The following is a 25,077-nucleotide window of genomic DNA, read 5'->3' as shown; positions in this document are numbered from 1 at the left end:
GTAATTGATCATTGAAAGTTAGACAGCCTTATCACCTTCAAGCTCTTTGATATGTACAACTTCTACTATAAATACGTGTGTGCCCTGATGCTTCCTCAGAGTGTCAGCTAGCTACCTTGTATGCTACTGGGCTCTCCGTGATATCACGATTAATAAAGGCTTCCGAGACAAACCTCCAGGGTCTGAGTGTTCACTCTGATTTCCGCGACAGTGCCTGTTCCTGTTCTCGCTCAATATCCAGAAAGTGCATTTTCAAGCAGAATCTCCAGATGTTGCAGCCACTTTGAATGTTCCACCACCACCTAAACAGAAGAGAACTGGTTCACATTTAATCCCTCTGCACTTAAAATCTCCACAATTTCAGGCCCTGTTAATATTCAGGGCTTTGGTAAACACTGGTTCCACGCATCTCATTACCTTGGACAAATATAAATGCTTCGCACAAAGGTTCTATTTGCCAGGTGACAAAGGGTATCCACTGTGTAAATGCATCTAGGAAACATTGCTGGAGAAAATCAATCCTCTTTTCGGATCGGATAAACTGCTGGCATGAGACAAAATCAGGTAATTATGTTCTTTGTAATGACATGCTAGTATAGTTAGTAGACAGCTCTTAGTGCAACGTTTACTGAAATTTCCAAAAATCTTACTTTGGAAGATTGTAACATGCAGCCCTGGCCCAAAGCTAGCCTGGCGTGGAGTTCATTTATGTATTCTGCCCAGGAATCAGTGCAACCTGGGCTGAAATAACTGTATGAGCACTGATATCGCAGAGTTTAATTTATTAGTGAGTTATACCCATAAACACTTTCACGCTAGTTTCTAAGGTCTTCAATGCTGGTTCAAAAGTCGATTTGTCCAACTTCTTTTCCTTTAGAAAGATATTTTGTGCTGATTCCACTGTTAAGAATGCCATTGGATACAAGTTTTTGTGCTTCTGTGTATGTTGCATAATTTTTTCAATTACCTCATGTTATACCAGATAATAAATGATTTTATTGAAGCATGGTTTGTTTAATGTTAATTTTCACATGTTGCTTAGCATAGTGTGAATACCCAAAGTCAAATGTGTTCATGTGTTTCTGAAGACAGTAACATAACCTCCTCCGGAGGTCCCCAGCATCACTGATGCCAGTCTTAGCCAATTTGATTCACTACACATGATGTCAAGAAACGACTGAAGGCACTGGATCTGCAAAGGCTTTGAGCCCTGACAATATTCTGGTAACAGTACTGAAGGCCTGTGCCCCAGAACTTGCACCACCCCTAACCAAGCTGTTTCAGTATAACTACAACACTGGCATCTAACCGGCTATGTGGAAATTTGCTCAGGCATGTCCTGTACACAAAGAGCAGGACAAATCCAGCCCAGCCAATTACCACCCCATCAGTATACTCTTGATCATGAGTAAAGTAATGGAAGGGGTCATCAACAGTGCTATCAAGCGGCACTTGCTTAGCAATAACTCACTCATTAAGGCTCATTTTTGGTTCCGCCAGGACCACTCAGCTCCTGACCTCATTACAGCCTTGGTTAAAACATGGACAAAAGAGCTGAACTCCCAAGGTGAGGTGTCTGTGTTTGACTGAGTGTTGCATCACGGAGCCCTGACAAAACTGGAGTCAATGGGAATCAGGAGGAAAACTCGCTGCTGGTTGGAGTCATACCTAGCACAAAGGAACATCGTTGTGGTTGTTGGTTGTCAATAACCTCAGTCCCAGGACATCACTGCAGGAGTTCCTCAGGGTAGTGTCCTAGGCCCAACCACCTTCAGCTGTTTCAGCAATGACCTTCCTTCCATTATAAGGTCAGAAGTAGGGATGTTTGCTGATGATTGCACAATGTTCAGCATCATTCACGCCTCCTCAGATACTGAAGCAGTCCATGTCCAAATGCAGCAAGACCTGGACAATTTCTGGCTTGGGCTGACAAGTGGCAAGTTACATTCACACCCCACAAGTGCCAGGCAATGACTATCTCCAACAAGAGAGATTGTAACCATTGCCACATGACATTCAATGGCGTTACCTTCACTGAATCCCCCACTATCAACATCCTGGGGGTTACCATTGATCAGAAACTGAACTGGGCTAGCCATAGAAATACTGTGGCTACAGAAGCAGGTCAGAGGCTAGGAATCCTGCAGTGAGTAGCTTAGGGAGCTGACTCCCCAAATCCAGTCCACCATCTACAAGGCACAATTCAAGAGTGTGATGGAATACTCTCCACTTGTCTGGATGATTGCAGCTCCAACAACACTCAAGAAGCTTGACACCATCCAGGACAAAGCAGCCTGCTTGATTGGCACCCCATCGACAAACATCCAATCCCCCCCATCATCGATGCACAGTGGCAGCAGTGTGTACCATCTAAAAGATGCACTACAGGGACTGACCAAGGCTCCTTATGTAGCACCTTCCATGACCGCTACCATCTAGAAGGACAAGGGAGGCAGACACATGGGAACATCACCGCCTGGAAGTTCCCCTCCAAGCCACACATGTCCTGACTTGGAAATATATTGCCATTCCTTCACTATCGCTGGGTCAAAATTCTCAAATCTCCTCCCTAACAGCACTGTGGGTGTACCTACACCACATGGACTGCAGCAGTTCAAGAAGGCAGCCCACCACCACCTTCTCAAGGGCAATTAGGAATGAGCAATAAATGCTGGCCTAGCCAGCGACACCCAGAATGCATGAATTAATAAAAAGAATTTGGATAATATTAGGCAGTAAGTAATAAATTCTTAACTCATTACTTATAAATCCTGCAATTAACAAAAACATATATTTATTTTCATAGTAATTGAACAAAGGGATTAATCAGCATTGAGAAGCCAAAGGATGAAGAAACTTCTATATTTTGTTTATTTCGTGGGGTGCTTTCCTGAATTTCTTTCACAAAATAGTGAAGGTAACATTCTTTCTCTCCTTTTGCTTTGTAAATTAAGATTAAATATATAGAACAGCAGAGTTGATCAATTAAACATTGATCATTTTACAAGATGTAAAAATTATTCATGAAAGCTAATCACCACTAAACATTTGTAGGAGATTACTTTGGTGCACTATATATATATATATATATATATATAGTGACCATAATTACATAGAATTGCATTAAGAATTACAACATGGAAACAGGCCATTCCACCTAAACAATTCATACTGGTGCTTATCCTTCACATGAGCAGCAGTTCTACTCCCAATGTTGCCAGTCTTGTCCCGTATCCCTTTATTTCGCTTTCCTTTGACAAGCTATGTAACCTCATCTTAAATGTTGACATGTACTCTGCTTCAATCACCAATTATGGTGGCACATCAAAACCATCTGAGTAAAAAAAAAGTTGTTCTTGCTCTGTCCTAAATCTATTGCATTTAATCTTATGGGACAGATTTTTGCTACCGAGGCGGGTAGCCCAAATTGGGAAATTTTGCAAGACTCTTAACCAGGGGCTCTCACTACCCTCGAATGTCCCCACCATGTACTTTGGTATCAACGACATGAAACAAACTAAGGATACAATTTCCAATTTATGCGGAAAACCTTTATTAATCTACAAGGCAATAGTATATACTTACAACACTAGTTGCCCAGTAAGACCCGCATTCAAGTGCTCATCCCCGGGTAGTCAGCCCACTGAACGAATTCCTCCACACAACTTCCAGTGACTGAACAAGTCACACTTTCTGGTTGCAGCCCAATGTCCTTGGGAGCTGTGGCTTTATACCCCTTTCTAACCCTGGTCTCTTGGTGTAAAAGGTCATAACTTAAACCGAGTCATCCGATTGGATTACCAATCCCACCCTGGCTATGCAAAGATAACCTGCACATGGTCATTTCCTGCTCTCAGCAGGGGTGTGTCTCCAGGTACCTGCCAGCAATGGATGTGATTTCTGTATCTTGGGGAGGCAGGAAGGGAGCCACTCACACATACCCGAGAGACCATTGTCTAGTTCCGTTTCTGTAATCAGCATGTCTGGCGGATAGCCAGTGCCCCAATGGTATGTTCTGACAGTCTGTGTCTGTGTATGCATATATCCTTGTCCAGGCTTTATTTTTTGTAAAAAGTTCCACGTAAGCCTCAGCTTCTTCGGTCATAAATCTTTGTCCAATGTTCTCTGCACTCCACGTTCCTACCACTCGGTTTTGAGCTCAAGACATTGGTCCACTCATAACTGATTTGGATGCAAGTCTGAAGATTAAAAAGAAATAATGATGCCTTACAGCATCACAGAAATACACAAAATATCAAAATGCCTTACAATTTCCTGACTCAGCAGACCCGGCTCGCAGAAAGTGGCCTGTTAGACCAAATTTGTGCTTGAGGGGTGGGGGGTTGCAGGAAGGGGTGGGGAGGGTGTGGGATGGAGCAGGGTCCACCAACACCAGAAGAGGATCGGAGGTGGTTGCAGGAGTAGCTGAGTGCCGAGGCGGGCTGCCCCGGTTCTCTGGGCTTTTGTCCCAGATGTTTGCTTATATTTTAGGCCCTCCAGTCCTCATCCTGTGCATGCTGTGCATGGGTCAGGATGCCCTCACACCCCCATCTACTCCCATGCCACCTCCATTCCAATTCATAACCTCATAACCTCCATGCCAACTTATGGCACTTCCATGACTATACACCCAGTACAGTCCATACAGGACCAATGAACCCCACAGTAACAATGGCATGTATAGAACTGTTTAAAAAACCACCTGTTCATAACTTTCTTAAAAACACTGCGATTACGACAACTCTATAAAGGTGTCAATCAACCAGACATTTAAAATATCAATAACAGAAGGTATAAGCATTTGACACATTTTTATCTTGTGTAAATAAATATTGAATTATTGGCAAAAGAGATCACAGAAAAAATAACAAATTATAAGACCATAAAGCTGTCAATCAGGCAAAGTTTTCTCTTCTACCCAGCTTTGTCAACAAAATAAAATGAAGCTTGGCTTCTCATTAAAGGATTACCTCTGTTGACACCTTGCAAGTGGATTTTAGTAAAATAAGGCAGGATCAGGCCAAGGTAGACTGGGAACAGCTACTTGTGGGGAACTCTAAAGTGCAGGGTGGAGCTTAAGAAAGCAATTAAAACAGCAAAGAGCGGATATGAGAAAGCTGTGGCTGGTAAAAGTAGGGAAAATCCCAAGATATTCTATAAGTATATCAATGGGAAGAGGATAACCAGGGAAAGAGTAGGGCCCAATAGGGACCAAGGGGGCAATCTATGGGTGGAGCCAGAGGACATCGCTAGAGTGTTGAATGAATACTTCACATCCGTCTTCACCCAAGAGAATGAGGACGAAGGTATCGAGCTCAGGGAGAGAGACTGCGAGGTTCTTAAGCAAATTGATATAGAGAGTGACAAGGTATTGGAGGTGTTGACAGGCTTAAAAGTGGACAAACCTCCAGCTCTGGATGATTTGTGTCCCAGACTGCTGAGGGAGGCAAGGGAGGAGATCGCAGGGGCTCTGACCCAAATTTTTAATTCCTCTCTGGCCACGGGGGAGGTGCCAGAGGACTTGGAGAACAGCTAATGTGGTTCCGCTATTTAAGAAGGGTTGTAGAGATAAGCCAGGGAACTACAGGCCAGTGAGTCTCATGTCATTGGTAGGGAAACTATTGGAGAAAACTCTGAAGGAGAGAATCTATCTCCACTTGGAGAGGCAAGGTTTGATCAGGGATGTCAGCATGGCTTTGTCAGAGGGAGGTCCTGGCTAACAAATTTGATTGAATTTTTTGAGGAGGTAACCAGGTATGTAGATTAGGGTAGTGCAGTTGATGTAGTTTACATGGATTTCAGCAAAGCCTTTGACAAGGTCCCACATGGGAGACTTATAAAGAAGGCAAATGCACATGGGATACAGGGTAATTTGATAAGGTGGATTCAAAATTGGCTTAGTTGTAGGAGACAGAGGGTGATGACAGAAGGATGCTTTAGTGACTGGAAGCCAGTGTCTAGTGGCGTACCACAGGGATCTGTGCTGGGTCATCTATTATTTGTTATTTATATAAACGACATAGATGACTAGGTGGGAGGTAGGATTAGTAAGTTTGCGGATGACAGAAAGATTGGCCAGGTGGTTAACAGTGAGGTTGAATGTCTTGGGCTACAGGAAGATATAGACGGGATGGTCAAATGGGCAGATAAGTGGCAGATAGAATTTAACCCTGAAAAGTGTGAGGTGATACACTTTGGAAAGAGTAATTTGACAAAAAAGTATTCAATGAACGGCATGACACTAGGAAGTTCTGAGGAACAAAGGGATCTTGGCGTGTGTGTCCATAGATCTCTGAAGGCGGAGGGGCATTTAGTGGGGTGGTGAAAAAGGCATGTTGGACACTTGCCTTTATCAATCGAGGCATAGATTACAAAAGTAGGGAGGTCATGTTGGAATTGTATAGAACCTTGGTGAGGCCACAGCTGGAGTACTGTGTCAGTTCTGGTTGCCACATTATAGGAAGAATGTGATTGCACTGGAGGGGGTGCAGAGGAGATTCACCAGGATGTTGCCTGGGATGAAACATTTAAGTTATGAAGAGAGGTTGGATAGACTTGGGTTGTTTTCGTTGGAGCAGAGAAGACTGAGGGGTGACCTGGTCGAGGTGTACAAGATTATGAGGGGCATGGACAGGGTGGATAGGGAACAGCTGTTCCCCTCATTTGAAGGGTCAGTCACGAGGGGACATAAGTTCAAGGTGAAGGGCAGGAGGTTTATGGGGTATGTGAGGAAAAACTTTTTTATCCAGAGGGTGGTGACGGTCTGGAATGCACTGCCTGGGAGGGTGGCGGAGGCGGGGTTGCCTCATATCCTTTAAAAAGTACCTGGATGAGCATTTGGCACGTCATAACATTCAAGGCTATTGGCCAAGTGCTGGTAAATGGGATTAGGTAGGTAGGTCAGGTGTTTCTCACGTATCAGTGCAGACTCGATGGGCCGAAGGGCCTCTTCTGCACTCTGTGATTCTGTGATAATTGACACTGCTGTTGGCAAGTCCATCTCTTCAAAGAATTCTTGACTCTCCCAGAAGTGATCTGGCTATTAACCTCCATAGTAATTTCCAAAAATAGAACATGTAAAACGCTTGTCCACTGTACTTCAAACCTAACACCTCTATCCTTTTCATGTTTATCCCCCCAGGCAACTTGTCTCCTATTAATCTCTGCACAGGTTAATTAAATCACTCTCTCTCACACATACGCGCACACACACACACACACACACACACAGCCTTTTCCACAGAAAAGCACAATATTCGCCAAATATATTTTAAAAAAGCATCCATTCCTCACACCTCCCTCCTTGGCAAAAAATGCACCAATATAATTTCAAAAAGATAGTTTTGCTATTCAACCCATTTCTTATTCCTTACCACATTTAACTATACAAGCAAAACTATTACACTATAGTGTATATGCATTAGCCATGAAAATGTACACAGGTCTTTTGTAAAAATAGAGTTAATTCCAGCCCATTCTCCATTTGCCAATATCCAAGTTCCTTTTAATTTTAGATTATTGGCAACACATCTGCAATCAAATTTTCTCAGCCAGCCACATATACAATTTGTAAATTTAACAGTTGCAATAATAAACTCCACTGAAACAATCTTGGGTTTTTGTCTCAAAACTTTTCCAGAAACTTCAAAGGATTGCCGTCAGTATATACAACGGTCTCTGAAGAATTGTTTGCAACATACAGTTCAAAATACTGCAAAGCTAACATCAAACTTAAAGTCTCTTTCTCTGTAGATGAATATTTCTCTTGATGTACATTCAACTTCCGTGAGAAATACCCTAACTGCTTCTCAGTTCTTAATTCATCTTCTTGTAGCAACACGGCACCAAAACCCACATCACTGGCATCAATGGCCAACTCAAACTGCTCTGTATAGTCAGGTGCTGATAGAACAGGCTTTCTGTTCCTTTTAACAACCCAGTCAGCAAAGCAACTGCACTGCTAAAATTTGGCATGAACTTCCAATAAAATCCACTCAAGCCTAGAAATCTCAAAACTTCCTGTTTCGTTGTAGGCACTGGAAATTCCACAACAGCTTTTACTTTTGCATCTTGTGGGGCCACTTGACCTTGTCCAACAGTGTGGCCTAAATATGTAACTTGTGCTTTCACAAATTCACTTTTAGCCACATTCACAAGCAAATTGGTTTCCTGCAGTCGATCAAACGGTTGTAAATGTTCCTCCCACATTTGACTGAATACTACTAAGTCATCAATACAGACAGTACAATTGCTCAGTCCCTCAATCACTTTGTTTGTAAGTCTGAAATGTTGCTGCTGCATTTTTCATACCAAAGGGCATTACTTTGCATTGATATAGGCCATCTGGCATCACAACAACTGATGTCTCTTTTGCCCTTTCCGATAAAGGTAATTGCCAATATCCTCCAGCAAGTCAATTCTTGTGATAAACATTGACTGTCCCACTTTCTTGATACAATCCTCCAATCATGGAATAGATATGAATCTGCCTTTGTTACTGCGTTCACTTTTCAGTAACCAATACATAGTCTTTGCGATCCACCCGGTTTTGGCACCATTACAATGGGTGAACTCCAATTATTGTGACTGGGCTCTATGGTGTCATTTTGACACATAATTTTGATTTCTTTCTCTACTTGAGCTAATTTTACTGGGTTTAATCTATATGGGTGTTGCCTTATTGAACCTGAATTCCCCACATCAACATCATGTATAGCTAAATCTGTTTTCCCCAGTTTATTTCCACAAGTTGCTTTGTGTGACTGCAATAGTCTTTTAAATCGCTTCGACACTTTTCTGGAAGGTAATCCAACATCAAATCTAGATTTTTAAGCGCTTCCTCATTGTCTAATTTAATCAGAGAAAGATCAATTTCAGAATCCTGACTTTTACCCCCATTTCCTTACTCACAACTACTAGTGCCTCTTCCTGAGTAATATTTTCAAAGATTGATCCAGCCAACTGAATTTCAGCATCCCCCTCTCACTGTTTAAACTTGTGCACTTGTGACTTCATCACCACACAATCCAGAAACAATTGTTATGGCACAGATTATGGTAAATGTCAAGCTGCTCAAATCCGAGAGGGAAACTTGAAATATCTGCCACAATTGTTTTGCAATTTGTATTTTATTTTGAGAGGTGTGCCTTGAATTCAGTAGTAATAAGTCTACTCAGAGGTTTTTTTTTACAAAATTAAATTAAACATTTATTTATAAAAGAAAAGATTTTAAGCACATACATAGGTCTAAAAATTATTACTATGATTACTCCTAGCTCCCCTAATTAATCTGACCCTCGGTTACATCTCCGTTAAGGCAGCAGTAAAAACAAATAAATTTCAACAGACCCAGGCAAAGCACACAATACCCCGGACAAGGATATTTACAGTGAGTTCTTTTAGCTTCGGTTCCTGTAGACAGCAACCTGATGCTGAGAGGCTGGAGGCTCTTCACAATTGTGTTAGATCTTAGAATGCCTTCCCTCTTACACATAACCTAATTTCCCTTATACGTGTTTCTCCCTTTTTAATGTAAATCCCATTGTCCAATATGTTTTTCCAACTTTACTTTTTTCATAATATAAATCTTTCATAGTACTCATATTATCAGTATGCTTTGGGAAAAATAAACACACTGTTTGGCTTAGCCTCTTATGGATAGGTGTAACATCTCACCATCTCTCTGAAATTCAAACTACTCTGGTTTATCTAAAAATGCAAATGTTCCTCACACCTCACATTCTAAAACTTCAATCATGTTTACGTATTGAGGATTTCAAACCTAGCTTCCCTTTTAATAACTCATAAGCTCCAGACTACTTGCCTTCAATTCAATTAAAACCCCCACGCACATATCCACACAGAGAAACTAATTCAAACCCCACTATTAACCTACCTTTACAGTAAATCACAATAATATTATGAAAATTATTATACTTTAATGAAAACAATCCAGGGTGATCTTTCTGGTAAACATCAGTTGATTGTATCTCAACATGCTGCATTACTACAGTAGGCATTGTCAATATCTATGATCCAGCCTTATTACAATGGAAACATATCAATTTCTTTCCTTCAACTCTACTTTCCATCTTTGCATCTTTAGTAGACTGGCGTCCTTCAGCTTGATCTTTATTACTAATATTTTTACCATCACTAGGTTTTCTAGATCTCCAACTTCCCTGCTGATTTCCATATGACCCTTTTCCTCCACTGTTTGTGTGAAGTAGCATATGCATCGGCTAAAACAGCAGCTTCCCTGATCTTTTTGCTTTGTCTTTCATCTAAATATGTCTTAACGCTTAATGGAATGCTATTTCTAAGTTCTTCCATAATCATAACCTTTCTTACATTTTCAAACGTCTTGTCTAATTTTAATACCCTGGACAACTGATTTCAGATAATTTCTCTTTCTCTTGCAAACTCTACAAATGTCTGATGAGTTATTTTCCTTTTAGTTCTAAATTTCAACTGATAAGCTTCAGTGACAAGCTCATAAGTATCTAATATTGCCTCCTTTACTATCTCGTAATCTGCAGACTGTTCCTCTGATAAACTAGCATAAACATTCATTGCTGCACCTGACAAAATGCTTTATAGCATGATAGCCCAAATACCTCTTGGCCAATTCAATTTCATAGCCATCTTTTCAAATTAAGTGAAATATTGTTCAACTCCATCCTCTGCTTTGAAATATCTTTCAACTCCATTCCCTTTGATATTCAAACAAACTCTCAACTTACCTAAAAATGCACGTGTTAGATCCAGCCTATTCACTTGTACCTCAAACCTAACACCTCAATCCTTTTCATGTTTTAAACCCCCCAGACAACCAACCTCCTACTAATCTCTGCTCAGATTAATTAAATCATACACACACATGCACACACAAATAGCCTTTTTCACAGAATAACAGTATTCCCCAAAAATATTAGAAAAAGCATCAATTTCTTACACACATGTAAGAGGGTGGTGATGAGCTCTGTATATTTGTTTTTTTGGTGGAGATGCACTTTGAAAGGCAGCCAAAGGTGCAGTTGACCTTGGACGGTTGATTGTCTATGTCCTTGTTGACAGGGGCATTGTTTGAGATTATACTGTCGAGGTAGGTAAACTAGATAGGTACTGCATTAGATTGTTGCTATCAATGCTGATCTGCTGTGGATTATAAATCCCTCGGAACCAATGTTGGTACAGCATTTTTGATCTCTTTAAGATAATAGTAGGGTCAAAGGTATTTGTTGCTTCAGCGGAATAGTTTATAAGAGTGTCTTTGCCGCCTATGTGTGTGCCAGAAAGGCGTAATTGTCAGCAAACAGAAGCTCCATGATAAGCTCTTCTGCGGTTAAGAAAAAACAGAAAATGCTGGAAATACTTAGCAGGTTAAGTTTTGGCATGTGCCAGTAGTCGTTAGAGCTTCAAGAGACAATTGTATGTTCAGAAGTAGATTTATCTCTCTTGAGCATTATGCTGTTTAAAAAAAGGAGTTGCCCATTTAAAACAGAGATGAGGAGAAATATTTTCTCTCAGAGGGTTGTGAGCCTTTGGAAACCTCTTCCTCAAAAGGTGGTGGAAGTCTTTGAATATTTTTAAGGCAGAGGTAGATAGATAGCAAGTGGGTGAAAGGTTATCGGGGTAGGTGGGAATGTGGAGCTGAGGTTGCAATCAGATCAGCCATGATCTTATTGAATGGTGGAGCAGGTTCGAGAGGCCGAATGACCTACTCCTGTTCCTAATTCGTATGTTTGTAAAAGAGGGAAAAGGGTCAATGCTTAACACCGTTTGAGACAGGGAAGCTGTCTGAGACGGCTCCATTTTGCTTGATCTTACTTTCTAGCCTCCATGCATTTGACAGGGAATGGTGGGGAACCTTGGAGGACACCCCAATCTAGAGAGCATCTTCCAAAGTCTGGTCCATCTGATGCTGTTGAATGCCTTGATGAGATCACTACACTTTTCCTGGATTTTTTTCAGCACAAAAAGTATGCCTGGAGTTCTCCTATTGGGTCTAATCCATACTGACTTTCAAGGAGGCTTTCTTCAGCTATTGTTGGAACAAGTCTACTTAGAAGCAATTTGCATAAGATTTTACCTGAAATGGAGAGTAAAGTGACATATTGTCCCTTTCTCCCAGCATGCTGTAAATAGCTTTGTAAGCCTATCAAATATCACATCTCCTCCCTGTTTATAGACCTTGCTGGAATCCCATATATTCTGGGGGCTTTGTTTTTGTTTTGAATTGTGCTGTAGGTCTTGATCTCTTCAAAGCTTGCTGGTTCATCCAGCTCAGACTTCACTTCCCTCTGGGAGATCTTTTGTACCATCTACTGGTCACCAAACAGCTCTCAAAGTGTTCTGGCCATCAGGGAAAGATGGAATTTTTACCTATGACAAGGTTGTGCCATCCAAAGATTTCCACATAGCCAGGTGGATGCCAGTGTTGTAGCTGAACTGGAACATCTTGGCTAAGGGCACAGCGCAGCAAGTTCTGGAGCACAAGTCTTCAGTACTATTGCTGGAATATTGTCAGGGGCTATAGCCTGTGCAGTATCCAGTGCCGTTTCTTGATATCACGTGGAGTGTATTGAACTGGCTGAAGACTGGCACCTGTGATGCTGGGGACCTCAGGAGGAGGCCGAGGCAGATTATCCACCAGGCACTCCTGGCTGAAGATTGTTGCGAAAGCCTCAGCCTTATCTTTTGAACTGCTGTGATGGGCTCCTTCAGTATTAAGGATGGGGATATTTGTGGAGCCACCTCCTCCAGTGAGTTGTTTAATTGTCCACCACCATTCATGACTGGATGTGGCAGGACTGCAGAGCTTAGATCTGATCTGTTGGCTGTGGGATCGCTTATCTCTGCCTATCACTTGCTGCTTGGCACACAAATAGTCCTGTTTTATGGCTTCACCAGGTTGACATCTCATTTTTAGGTATGCCTGGTGCTGCCCCTGGCATGCCCTTTTGCACTCTTCATTGAATCAAGATTAATCCCCTGGCTTGATGGTAATGGTAGAATGGGGGATATGCCGGGCCAGGTTGTGCTTGAGTACAATTCTGCTGCTGCCCCACAGAGCCTCATGGAGGCCCGGTCTTGAGTTGCTAGATCTGTTTGAAATCTACTCCATTTAACACAGTGGTCGTGCCACACAACATGATGGAGGGTATCCTCAATGTGAAGGCGGGACTTCATCTCCGCAATGTGCAGTGGTCACTCCTACTGATACTGTCATGGACAGATGCATGTGCAGCAGGCAGGTTGGTGAGGATGAGGTCAAGTATGTTTTTCCCTCTTGTTGGTTCCCTCACCATCTGATGCAGACCCAGTCTAACAGCTATGTCATTTAGGACTCGGCCATCAGTAATACTACTGAGCCACTCTTGGTGATGGGGACATTGAAATCCCCCACCCAGAGAACATTCTGTGCCCTTGCCACCCTCAGTGCTTCTTCCAAGTGATGTTCAACATGGAGGAGCAATGATTCATCAGCTGAGGGAGAGCAGTACATGGTAATCAGCAGGAGGTTTCCTTGCCCATGTTTGACCTGATGCCATGAGACTGGAGTCAATGTTGAGGGCTCCCAGGACAACTCCCTCCTGACTGTATGCCACTGTGCCGCCACCTCTGTTGGGCCTGTCCTGCTGGTGGGGCAGGACATACCAGAGATGGTGATGGTGGAGTCTGGGACATTGTCCGTAAGGTATGATTCCGTGAGGATGACTATGTCAGGCTGTTGCTTGACTAGTCTGAGAGACATCTCTCCCAATTTTGACACTAGCCCCCGATGTTAGTAAGGAGGACTTTGCAGGGTCGACAGGGCTGAGATTGCCGTTGTCGCTTCCAGCGCAGTCAATGCCGGGTGGTCTGTCCGGTTTCATTCATTTTTTGTAGTGGTTTGTTACTGAGTGGCTTGCTAGGCCATTTCAGAGAGAATTTAAGAGTAAACCACATTGTTGTGGGTCTGGAGTCACATGTAGGCCAGACCAGGTAAGGATGACAGATTTCCTCACCCTAAAGGGGCATCAGTGAACCAGATGGGTTTTTACAACAATTTCATGGTCATCATTGGACTTTAATTCAAATTCCACCATCTGCCGTGGCGGGATTTGAAACTGGATCCCCGGAGCATTACCCTGGTCCAGCAACAATACCACTACGACATCGCCTCCGTTGATGAATTCATGCATTGTGACTGATGTCCATGATTCTAAACAAGGGAAGGAAATTTCCTTTGTGCATTAGGTGTAAATCAATTCTTAAGAACAGTTTTATAGTTTTGTTATATGAATATCATGATAGGAACGACCCCACAAGATGAGTCCTGGACTTAAATTAAGTTAGCCAGTGGAGGTGTTGAATGATGCTGATTGTAGATATCCAAGAAGTTTCTGAAGGGATCTGACAGGGTAGATACTGAGAGGATGTTTCACCTGGCTGGGAATCTAGAACATGCGGTCACACTCTCAGTTTAAGAGGTCGATCATTTGGGACTGACATGAGGGGAATTTCTTCACTCGAAGGATTGTGAATCTTTGGAGCTCTTGAGTCCACGGTGTTGTGGATGCACCATCATTGAGTGCATTCGAGGCTAAGATTGATTGATGGTTGTTCTCTCAAGGAATCAAGGATATAGGAAGCAGATGGGAAGTGCAGTCAAGGGAGAAAATCAACGATTTGAGAACTGAGAAAAGTTATTTTCGGGTATCTTCTACTGCTTTCTCATTTGTTAGTCCTAATGTCATGCGTTGTTTATCCTCAGAAAAACGCTGGGTATGGATGGGATGGGGTGTGGGGGTGGGTGACTGGGGTTAGGAAAACTATTATGTTTGTAGTGGCAGAAGGGACAGGAACCACAGATCAAGGATTTCAGTTCATTGACAGAAGAAGCAGGGGAATCACAAGAAAAACAAATCATGCAGTGAAATGTTGTGAGCTGGATTGCACAGCCTAATGGGTGGAAGAAATAGAATCAAGAATAAATTTTAAAAAGGAATGGATGAATACTTGGAAGGAAAAAGTTTTAAATGCTATGGGTTAGGAATTTGGAAGTGGGACTAACTGGACCCACCCTACATCCGTTCATAAACATTTCTGACAAACAGATTATTAATACAAAAACTTTTTAATTGCAGGATGTGTACGTGATCTGGTTCCAAATGTAGATTTTCCTGGAAATGACATTGAACCAGTCATTGCTCCAGACGCTAAGTATTGCCAAAAAGTATGCACGGAGAACAGCCAATGCCAATTTTTCACATTTTCAACAAGAGATCGGGAGGTTGACAACCAAAGGTAAATCAGTAACTACTTCATTCAGATGCTTAAATGGAATATGCAGTGTTTATATCAAATTTAGTTTATGGCAAGGCTTATCCACAGAGGTTGATGCTGACTGAAATTGGAGCAGCCCCTCACAATGGCCCAGCAACCTAGCATTCTTATACTTCCTCAATAATCACTTGTTGTTGCAGTCCTTGCTGTTACATGTGAAATCCTGCTAGTTCCATTTTTTGGCAATTAACCAAATTTCTTTTGAATTAAGTTATTACTAGAGGAATGCTTCATGTCTAATATTTGAAATAGAGCATCCATTTCGAATGTCCATGTCAACAATGTGTCATTAATCACAGCCTAACAGTAAAAATTAGAGTTTGGAATTCAGTTTCTTTAAGATTCAAACATCAGCATTTATAAACCTGGGACAAATCATGATAACACAGGTCAGAGCATCAACAACTTTCTCTGTGACTCTTTATTTTTGATTGAGGATGAATGAGGAAGCATATCCGCCTCATCACTGCAAAGTTATTATTCCAACCAGCATTTTGGCAGGGATTAGACATTCTGCAGATAATTGATGATCAAACCCCACCAATTTCTATGTTTCTAATTTGACCATCTGGAATCCAAACAAATGGATTGAATTTGGTAGATTTAGGTGAAGAAGAGGTTTTTGATCTCATTCTCCCTGAGAAACAATCTAACTGTTTTCCGAAAGCAGCAGCACAGACTTTACTCTCCAGCATTTACGTTCATTCCAAAAGCTCATGTTAACCATCTTCCAATTTTCATCATCTTTCAGATTTATTTGTTATTTGAAGATGAGCACATCTGGAGAACCGACTGTTAAAGCTGATTTACCCAATGTTGTCTCAGGATATTCCCTGAAACATTGCAGGACACAAAGTTGTGAGTAAATGCTAACACGCTAACCATGTTGGGTTATTTGATTTGCTGCCTAACTATATTTCCATGCAAGTGCTTAGTTATTGTGCAATACGTGGAGAAATTTGATTGGCACCCCACCAATAAACATTCATTCTCTCCACTGCTGATGCAGAGTGGCAACAGTGCATGTCAAGTGGAGGTGTTGGCATAGTGGTATTGTCGCTGGCTAGTAATCCAGATACCCAGTGCAATGCTCTGGGTACATGGGTTAGAATCCTGCCACGGCAGATGGTGGAATTGGAATTTGAAGTCCTCCTTACTATCCTCTGGGTGCTAGTGCCAAAATTGGAAGGGCTGTCTCATAGACTAGTCAAGCAACAGCCTGATATAGTCACCCTCATGGAATCATATCTTACAGCTAATCTCCCAGATACTACCATCACGATTCCGGGGTATGTCCTGTCTCATTGGTAGGACAGACCCAGCAGAGGCAGTGGCACAGAGCTATACACTTGGGAGGAAGTTGCCCTGGAGGTCATCAACATCAACTCCCAACCCCATGAGTTCCCATGGCATCAGGTCAAAATGGGCAAGGAATCCTCCTGCTGATAACCATGTACTGCCATGCCTCAGCTGATGATTCAGTGCTCCTCCATGTTGAACACCACTTGGAGGAAGCACTGAGGATGCAGAATGTACTCTGGGTGAGGGACTTCAATGTCCATCACCAACAGTGGTTCAGTAGCACCACAACTGACCGAGTCCTAAATGACATAGCTGCTGGACTGGGTTCGTGGCAGGTGGTGAGGGAACTAACAAGAGGGAAAAATATACTTGATCTCATCCTCACCAACCTGCCTGCCACAGATGTATCTGTCCATGACAGCATCGGTATGTGTGACAACAGCACAGTCATTGTGGAGATGAAGTCCTGCCTTCACATTGAGGATATCCTCCATCATGTTGTGTGGAACGACCATTGTACTAAATGGGATAGATTTCAAACAGATCTAGCAACTCAAGACTGGGCATCCATGAGGCGCTGTGGGCCATTATCAGCAATGGCAGAATTGTACTCAAGCACAATCTGTAACCTCATGGCCTGTCATAACCCCCACTCTACCACTCCTATCAAGTCAGGGGATCCATCCTGGTTCAATGAAGAGTGCAGAAGGGCACACCAGGAGCAGCACCAGACATACTTCAAAATGAGGTTTCAACCAGGTGAAAAACACAGGACTACCTGCATGCCAAAAGCATAAGCAGCAAGTGATAGACAGAGCAATGTGATCTCACAACCAATGGATCAGATCTAAGCTCTGCAGTCCTGCCTCATCCAGTCGTGAATGGTGGTGGACAATTAAAAAACTCACTGGAGGAGGAGGCTCCACAAATATCCCCATCCCCAGTAACGGGGCAGTCCAGCACATCAATACAAAAGATAAGGCTGAAGTATTTGCTACAATCTTCAGCCAGAAGTGCCTAGTGGATGATCCATCTCGGCCTCCTCCAGAGATCCCCAGCATCACAAATGCCAGTCTCCAGCTAATTTGATTCTCTCCACATGATATCAACAAATAGCTGAAGGCACTGGATAGTGCAAAGGCTATGGGCCCTGACAGTATTCCGGAAATAGGCCCGAAGACCAGTGCTCCAGAACTTGCTGTTCCCCTAGCCAAGCTGTTCCAGTACAGCTACAACACTGGCATCTATCTGGCTATGTGGAAAATTGCCCAGGTATGCCCTGTAAACAAAAAGCAGGACAAATCCTACCTGGCCAGTTACCACCCCATCAGTCTACTCATGATCATCAGTAAAGTAATAGAAAGGGTCATCAACAGTGCTATCAAGCAACACTTGCTTAGCAATAACCTGCTCACAGACGCCTGATTTGGGCTCTGCCAGGGCCACTCAGCTCCTGACCTCATTACAGCCTTGTTTCAAACATGGACAAAACAGCTGAAGACCCGAGGTGAGGTGAGAGTGACTGCCCTTGACATCAAGGCTGCATTTGACCGAGTGTGGCATTAAGGAGCCCCAGCAAAACTGGAGTCAATGGGAATCAGGGGGAAAACTTTGCACTGGTTGGAGTCATACCTAGCACAATGGAAGATGGTTGTTCTTGTTGAAGGTCAGTCATCCCATCTCCAGGACATCACTGCAGGAGTTCCTGAGGGTAGTGCCCTCAGCCCAACCATCTTCAGCTGCTTCATCAATGACCTTCCTTCCATCATAAGGTTACAAGTGTGGATGTTCGCTGATGATTGCGCAATATTCAGCACCAACCATGCCTCCTCAGATATTGATACAAATGCAATATGACCTGGACAATATCCAGGCTTGGGCTGACAAGTGGCAAGTAATATTTGTGCCACACAAGTGCCAGGCAATGACCATCTCCAACAAGAAAGAATCTGATCATTTTCCCTTGATGTTCAATGGCATTACCATCACTGTATCCCCTACTATCAAAATCCTGGGGCTACCATTGACCAGAAACTGAGCTGGAATAGCTATATAAATACCATGGCTACAAGAGCAGGTCAGAGGCTCAGAATCGTGTGATGAGTAACTCACCTCCTGACTCCCCAAAGCCTGTCCACAATCTACCAAGCACAAGTCAGGAGTGTGATAGAATACTCTTGACTTGCCTGTTTGACTGCATCTCCCACAACACTCAAGAATCTTGACACCATCCAGGACAAAGTAGACCACTTGATTGGCACCACATCCACAAATATTCACTCCCTCCACCATGACGCACAGTAGCAGCAGTGTGTAACATCTACAAGCTGCACTGCAGGCATTCACTAAGGCTCCTTCCGCAGTAGCTTCCAAACCCACGACCACTACCATCTAGAAGGACAAGAGGACCACCTGGAAGTTCCCCTCTAAGCTACACACCGTCGTGACCTGTGAATATATCACCATTCCTTCACTGTCGCTGGGTCAAATCCTGGAACTCCATCCATAACTGCACTGTAGGTGTACCAAGGTGTACCAAGGTGTACTCACAGACTCATAGATGTCTATAGCACAGAAGGAAGCCATTTGGCCCATCATGTCTGCACCTGTCAACTGAGATCTGACTACACTAATCCCATTTTCCAGTGCATGGCTCATAGCCCTGGAGCTTATGGCAATGCAGGTGAATATCTAAATACATTTTAAATGTTATAAGGGTTTCTGAATGAACCACCCTTTCAGGCAATGAGTTCCAGGCTCCCACCACCCTCTAGGTCAAAATATTTCTCCTCAACTTCCCTCTTATCCTTCTACCTCTTACCTTAAATCTATGCCCCTGCTTACAGACCCCTCTACTAATGGAAAAAGTGCCTTTCCATCCACCCTATCTATGCTTTTCATAATCTTATACACGTGTATCAGTTCCCCTCTCAACCTTTGCTGCTCCAAGGAAAACAACCCCAGCCTTTCCAATCTTTCCTCATAGCTCAGACCCTCCAGTCCAGGCAGCTTCCTGGCAAATCCTCTCCAGTGCAATCACATCCTTCCTATAATGTGATGGCCAGAACTTCACACTGTACTCCAGTTGTGGCCTAACCAGCATTTTACATAGTTCCAGCATAACCTCCTTGCACTTGTATTATATGCCTCGGCTAATAAAGGCAAGTATTCCATATGCCTTCTTAGCCACCTACTCTCCCTGCCCTTCACAGGTCTATGGATATGTACACCAAGGTCCCTCTGATCTTCAGTACTTTCCAGGGTTCTGCCATTCAGTGTAATCCCTTGCCTTGTTAGCCCTCCCCAAGTGCATTACCTCACACTTTTCCGGGTTGAATTGGATTTGCCCCTGCTCTGCCCACCTGACCAGTCCATTAATAGCCTCCTGCAGGTAACAGCTACTCTCCTCACTGTTTACCACCCTACCAATTTTTGTGTCATTCGTAAACTTCTTGATTATACCCCCTACATTTAAGTCCAAATCACTTATGTACACCACAAATAGCAAGGGCCCCAGCACTGAGCCCTGCGGAACCCCACTCTAAACAGACTTCCAGTCACAGAGACATCCCTCTACCACCACCCTCTCCTTCCTGCCTCTCAGCCAATTTTGGATCCAACACACCACTTTGCCTTGGATCCCATGGGCTCTTACTTTCTTGACCAATCTGCTATCAAAAGCCTTGCTAAAGTCCATGTAGACCACATCAAATGCATTACCCTAATCAACACTGCTGGTTACCTCCTCAAAAAAGTCGATCAAATTTGTCAAACACGACCTTCCCTTAACAAATCCATGCTGACTATCCCTGTCCAAGTGCAGATATATTCTGTCCCTCAGAATTCTTTCTAGTAACTTCTCCACCACCAAGGTTAGACTGACTGGCCTGTAATTTCCTTGTCTCTCCCTTCCTCCCTTTTTTCATAATGGGACAACGTTAGCAGACCCCCAGTCGTCTGGCACCTCACCTGTGGCCAGAGAGGATTTTGAAAATTACTGCCAGAGCCCCTGATATCTCTTCCCTTACCTCCCTCAATAGTCTAGGATACATCTCATCCGGGCCTGCGGATTTATCCACTTTTAAGGCCTCTAAACCCGTTAGTACCCGCTCTCTCTCTCTATGTTAATTTCCTCTAATATTTCACAGTCCTCCACCCTGATGTCTATATCTGCGTCATCCTTTTCCATTGTGAAGACCAACGCAAAGTATTCATTGAGGACTGTACCCACCTGTTCCGGGTTCCACATACAGATTACGTCCATGGTCCCTAATTGTCCCTACTCTTCCCCTAGTTATTATCTTGCTCTTTATATATTTAAAAAAAACCCTTTGGGTTTTCCTTTATTCTACCCACCAATGCTTTTTCATGTGCTCTCTTAGCTTTCCTAATTTCCTTTGTAAGCTCCCCTCTGCACTTCTTATACTCCTTTAGGGACTCTGCCGTATTAAGCCCCTGGTATCTGATATCAGCTTCTCTTTTTTTCTTAATCCTAGCCTTTATGTCCCTTGACACCCAGGGTCTCTTGAGTTGGTCCACTCCTTTGTCTTTATGGGAACATATTTGCTTTGTACTCTCGGTATTTCCTTCTTAAATGCCTCCCACTGCTCTGACATAGTTTTATTTGCAAATAGCTGCTCCCAGTCCACTTGGGTCAAATTACATTTCATATTAGTAAAAATAGCCTTTCTCCAGTTTAGAACTTTTATTCCTGGCCCAACATTTTCCTTTTCCATAACTATCCTAAATCTAACTGGGTTATGGTCACTTTCTGCAAAATGCTCCCGGACCAATATACCTTCCATCTGCCCAGGCTTATTTACGAATATTAGGTTCAGAGCTGCCCCCTCCATTGTTGGGCTTTCTACGTACTGGCTAAAACAGTTCACCTGGATGCAACTTAAGATTTTGCTCCCTCCCACCTTGCTTACTAAAACTATGCCAGTTAATATTTGAATAATTAAAATCCCCTACTATTACTGCCTTATTTTTCCCACACTTCTCTGAAATTTCATTACATTTTTGATCCTCTATCTCTCCCTGACTCTTTGGGGGCCAGTAGTACACAAACAACAGCATGTTTGCCCCTTTTGTGTTTTTAATTCTACCCATATAGCTGATTTGATGATCATTCCAAGATATCATCCCTCCTCACTGCTATAATTGATTACTTGATCAATATTACTGCCCACCCTCCTCTTCTATTCCCCTCTCTATCTTGTCTGAATACCCTATAGCCAGGAATGTTCAGCTGCCAATCCTGCCCTTTTAGCCAAGTCTCGGTCATAGTTATGATATCATACTCCCACGTGCCAATCTGTGCCCTCAGCTCGTCTTTCTTATTCCTCAGGCTCCTTGCATTAAAATATATTCCATTTAGCCTTGCTAAACTCACTTCTTTCTTATCTGGCCTATGTTTCCCCTACCTTCCAGACTCACTTACTAGTGTTTTAACTTCTAATTCCATTTCAGCTTCTCTCCCCTCTCAACTACATTTCAGGATCCCATCCCGCTGCCAATTTAGTTTAAATCCACCCCAACAGCATTGGCAAACTTCCCCGCAAGGATGTTGGTCCCATTGCTGTTCAGATGTAAACTGTCCAACTTGTACAGGTCCCACCTCCCCCAGAGAAGGTCCCAATGCCCCAGGAGTCTAAAGCCCTCCCTCCTGTACCATCTCTCCAGCCACGCATTCATCTGCTCTATCCTTCTGTTCTTATACTCACTACTGCGTGGCACTGGGAGTAATCTGGAGATTACTACCCTTGAAATCCTGTTTTTCAATTTCCTACCTAACTCCCTAAATTCTGCTTGCAGGACCTCTTTTCTCTTTCATCCTATGTCATTGGTCCCAACATGGACCATGACCTCTGGCTGTTCACCCTCCCCCTTCAGAATGTCCTGCAGCTGTTCCATAACATCCTTGACCCTGGCACCCGGGAGAGAATATACCATTGTGGAGTCACAAAAGTGCCTGTCTACTCCTCTCACTAATGAATCCCCTAACATTATTGCCCTTCCACACTTCTTCCTCCCACCCTGAGCAGCTGGACCACCCACAATGCCGTGGCCTTTGCTCTATTCAGCCTCCACAGAGGAACCGTCACTCTCACGGTTTTCCAAGGCCGAAAAATGGTTTGTGAGTGAGATGCACTCGGGGCATTCCCTCACTACCTGCCTGGCCCCTTCCTTCTGTCTGGTGGTCACCCACTTCCTCTCTGCTTGCACTTCCTTAAGCTGCGGCGTTACTGCGTCCTGAAAGGTGCTATGCACGAACCTCTCAGCCTCGTGAATGCCCCCAGCTGGGGCTCAAGCTCCAAAACCTGGAGCTCGACTTGCTCCAGTCGGAGGTACCTCCTGCACACATGGTCATCTAGACTGCTAGGAGCATCGAGGATTTCCCACATAGCACAGGATGTGCAAATCACGGAACTGAGCATCCCGGACATATCTTAACTAAATAGAATATAGACCCTTTCTTTTATTTGACCCTTTTTCCTAATTATGTATTTTTTTTGAAAAATATACTTTATTCATAAAATATCTCGAAGAACATTACAAAACATTTCAAAATCGCCATCACAAAAAGTGCAATCAGATTCAACTTTTACACATGGATCACGAAGTGGGTCAATACAATCAATGAATATTACAATCATTTCAATATGGTCATTACAGACAGTCAGACAGTGCAATGGTCTTGGAGTTATCAACATACATCATGTTGAGGTGAGGTGCTTCCATACAATTATAATACAATTAGTATTAGTATTCAATGCATACATTCATTGTGAGCCGTACAGCCCAAGGGGATCTAAACAATTCTCAGCCCCTCAGTGCACTATTGCAGAACGGTCTTAGACAGCGAACTTTCCCCATTGCGCCTTTGCGGCGGCTGCCCCAAACTTTAGTACGTCCCTCAGCACATAGTCCTGGACCTTGGAATGTGCCAGTCTGCAACACTCGGTCGGGGAGAACTATTTGCACTGGAAGACCAACAAGTTTCAGGCAGACCAAAGAGCGTCTTTCACCGAGTTGATGATCCTCCAGTTGCAATTAATGTTTGTCTCGGTGTGTGTACCTGGGAACAACCCGTAGAGCACAGAGTCCTCAGCACGTAGTGACACTTCTGTTTGCGTACTGAGGGTCTACGCATAACTTGATTCAGCCACACACAAAGGTGGCCATCAGGATGAGGGTGATGTTGGGCACGTTTTTTCCCCCTTTCTCTAGAGGCTTGTACATCGTGCCCCTGCAGCCACAATCCATTTTTGACCTCCAGATAAAGCAAAAGATGGCTCGGGTTATCGCCATCACGCAGGAGTTTGGAATGGGCCAGACCTGCGCCACATACAGCAACAGCGAGAGTGCCTCACACCTGATGACCAGGTTCTTACCTGCAATGGAGAGGGAGCGTCGCTCCCACATGCCCAGTTTTCTTTCCACCATAGCCGCTCACTCCTTCCAGTTTCTAACACATGCCCTGGTCCCTCCAAACCATATCCCCAGCACATTCAGGCTGTCAGCCCTGACGGTGAAGGGGACAAATGCTCGGTCAGCCCAGTTCCCAAAGAACTTGGCCTCGCTCTTCCCATGATTTACCTTGGCTCCCTTTTTCCTACTTATGTATAGACTAGATGCTAGATTCTCCTCTCATACTCTTCTCTAGGTGCTGCTGACTGCCTGTCCCAGGGTCCTCCTCTCTCATTCTCTTCTAGGTACTGCTGACTGCTTGTCCCAGGGTCCTCCTCTCGCACTGTCCTCATGGACTGCAGTGGTTCAAGAAGGCAGCCCACCAACACCTTCTCAAGGGCAATTAGATATTGGGCAATCAGCGCTGGCCTAGCCAGCGATGCCCACATCCCATGAATGAATATTAAAAAAAACAGGGAATGATCTATATTTTCTTTGATTTAATTTGACGTAAAATTAAGTCTTGAGAGGATATTCTCTGCTGTAATGCTGATACTGATTCCTCAAGGGAAGATAAGAACTCACTTAGAAAAGTGAAGTACAGAGGATGTTGGGAATCTGAAATAAATCACATGCTGAAAAAACTCGGTAGGTCAGGCAGTCACCTTTGGAGAGAGAAACTGAATTAACATTTTGAATTATTGAGAAAGGAATGTTGACCTAAGCGCCTGCAAGTTGATCTTGTCCAGGCTGAAAGAGCCCTTACATGTTACTGAATGTGAGACTTAAATGTAATGGGCTCATGACCTCAAATGAGGAAGATTTGGGTACAATTTAATGCCCTCCCTCAAGGCAGGTTTGGGGGTGGGGGTGCATGTAATCAGGCAGGAGGGGGCTGGGTGGAGATCTGCCAAATTCTGCCCCGACCCCGATTAAATCCGATGTGGGAAGTATCGTGGGTGGCCTTCCTGCCCCAGCCCAATTAAGTTCCTGAAGTGAGTAAATAATACCCACTTAAAGCCCTCATCCCAC

At 43.5% G+C, this 25,077-nt stretch overlaps 1 protein-coding gene across 1 annotated transcript in view; it reads left to right on the top strand.

Annotated features, from left to right (window-relative positions):
- Window positions 1-228: 228 nt before the first annotated feature.
- LOC144684657 (plasma kallikrein-like) overlaps window positions 229-25,077 on the top strand; it is a 103,766-nt gene continuing 78,917 nt past the window's right edge. Inside the window, exons 1-4 of the mRNA XM_078548734.1 lie at window positions 229-564; window positions 2,807-2,917; window positions 15,132-15,291; window positions 16,082-16,188. Coding sequence (XP_078404860.1) covers window positions 2,848-2,917; window positions 15,132-15,291; window positions 16,082-16,188 — 337 coding nt within the window. The 5' untranslated portion in view covers window positions 229-564; window positions 2,807-2,847. The remainder of the gene's footprint in view (window positions 565-2,806; window positions 2,918-15,131; window positions 15,292-16,081; window positions 16,189-25,077) is intronic.

This window comes from Cetorhinus maximus, chromosome 1 (genome assembly GCF_964194155.1).
Source record: "Cetorhinus maximus chromosome 1, sCetMax3.hap1.1, whole genome shotgun sequence".
Lineage (NCBI taxonomy): Eukaryota > Metazoa > Chordata > Chondrichthyes > Lamniformes > Cetorhinidae > Cetorhinus > Cetorhinus maximus.
The sequence above is the reverse complement of the archived record's forward strand: the minus strand, read 5'-3'. Positions and strand labels throughout refer to the sequence as shown.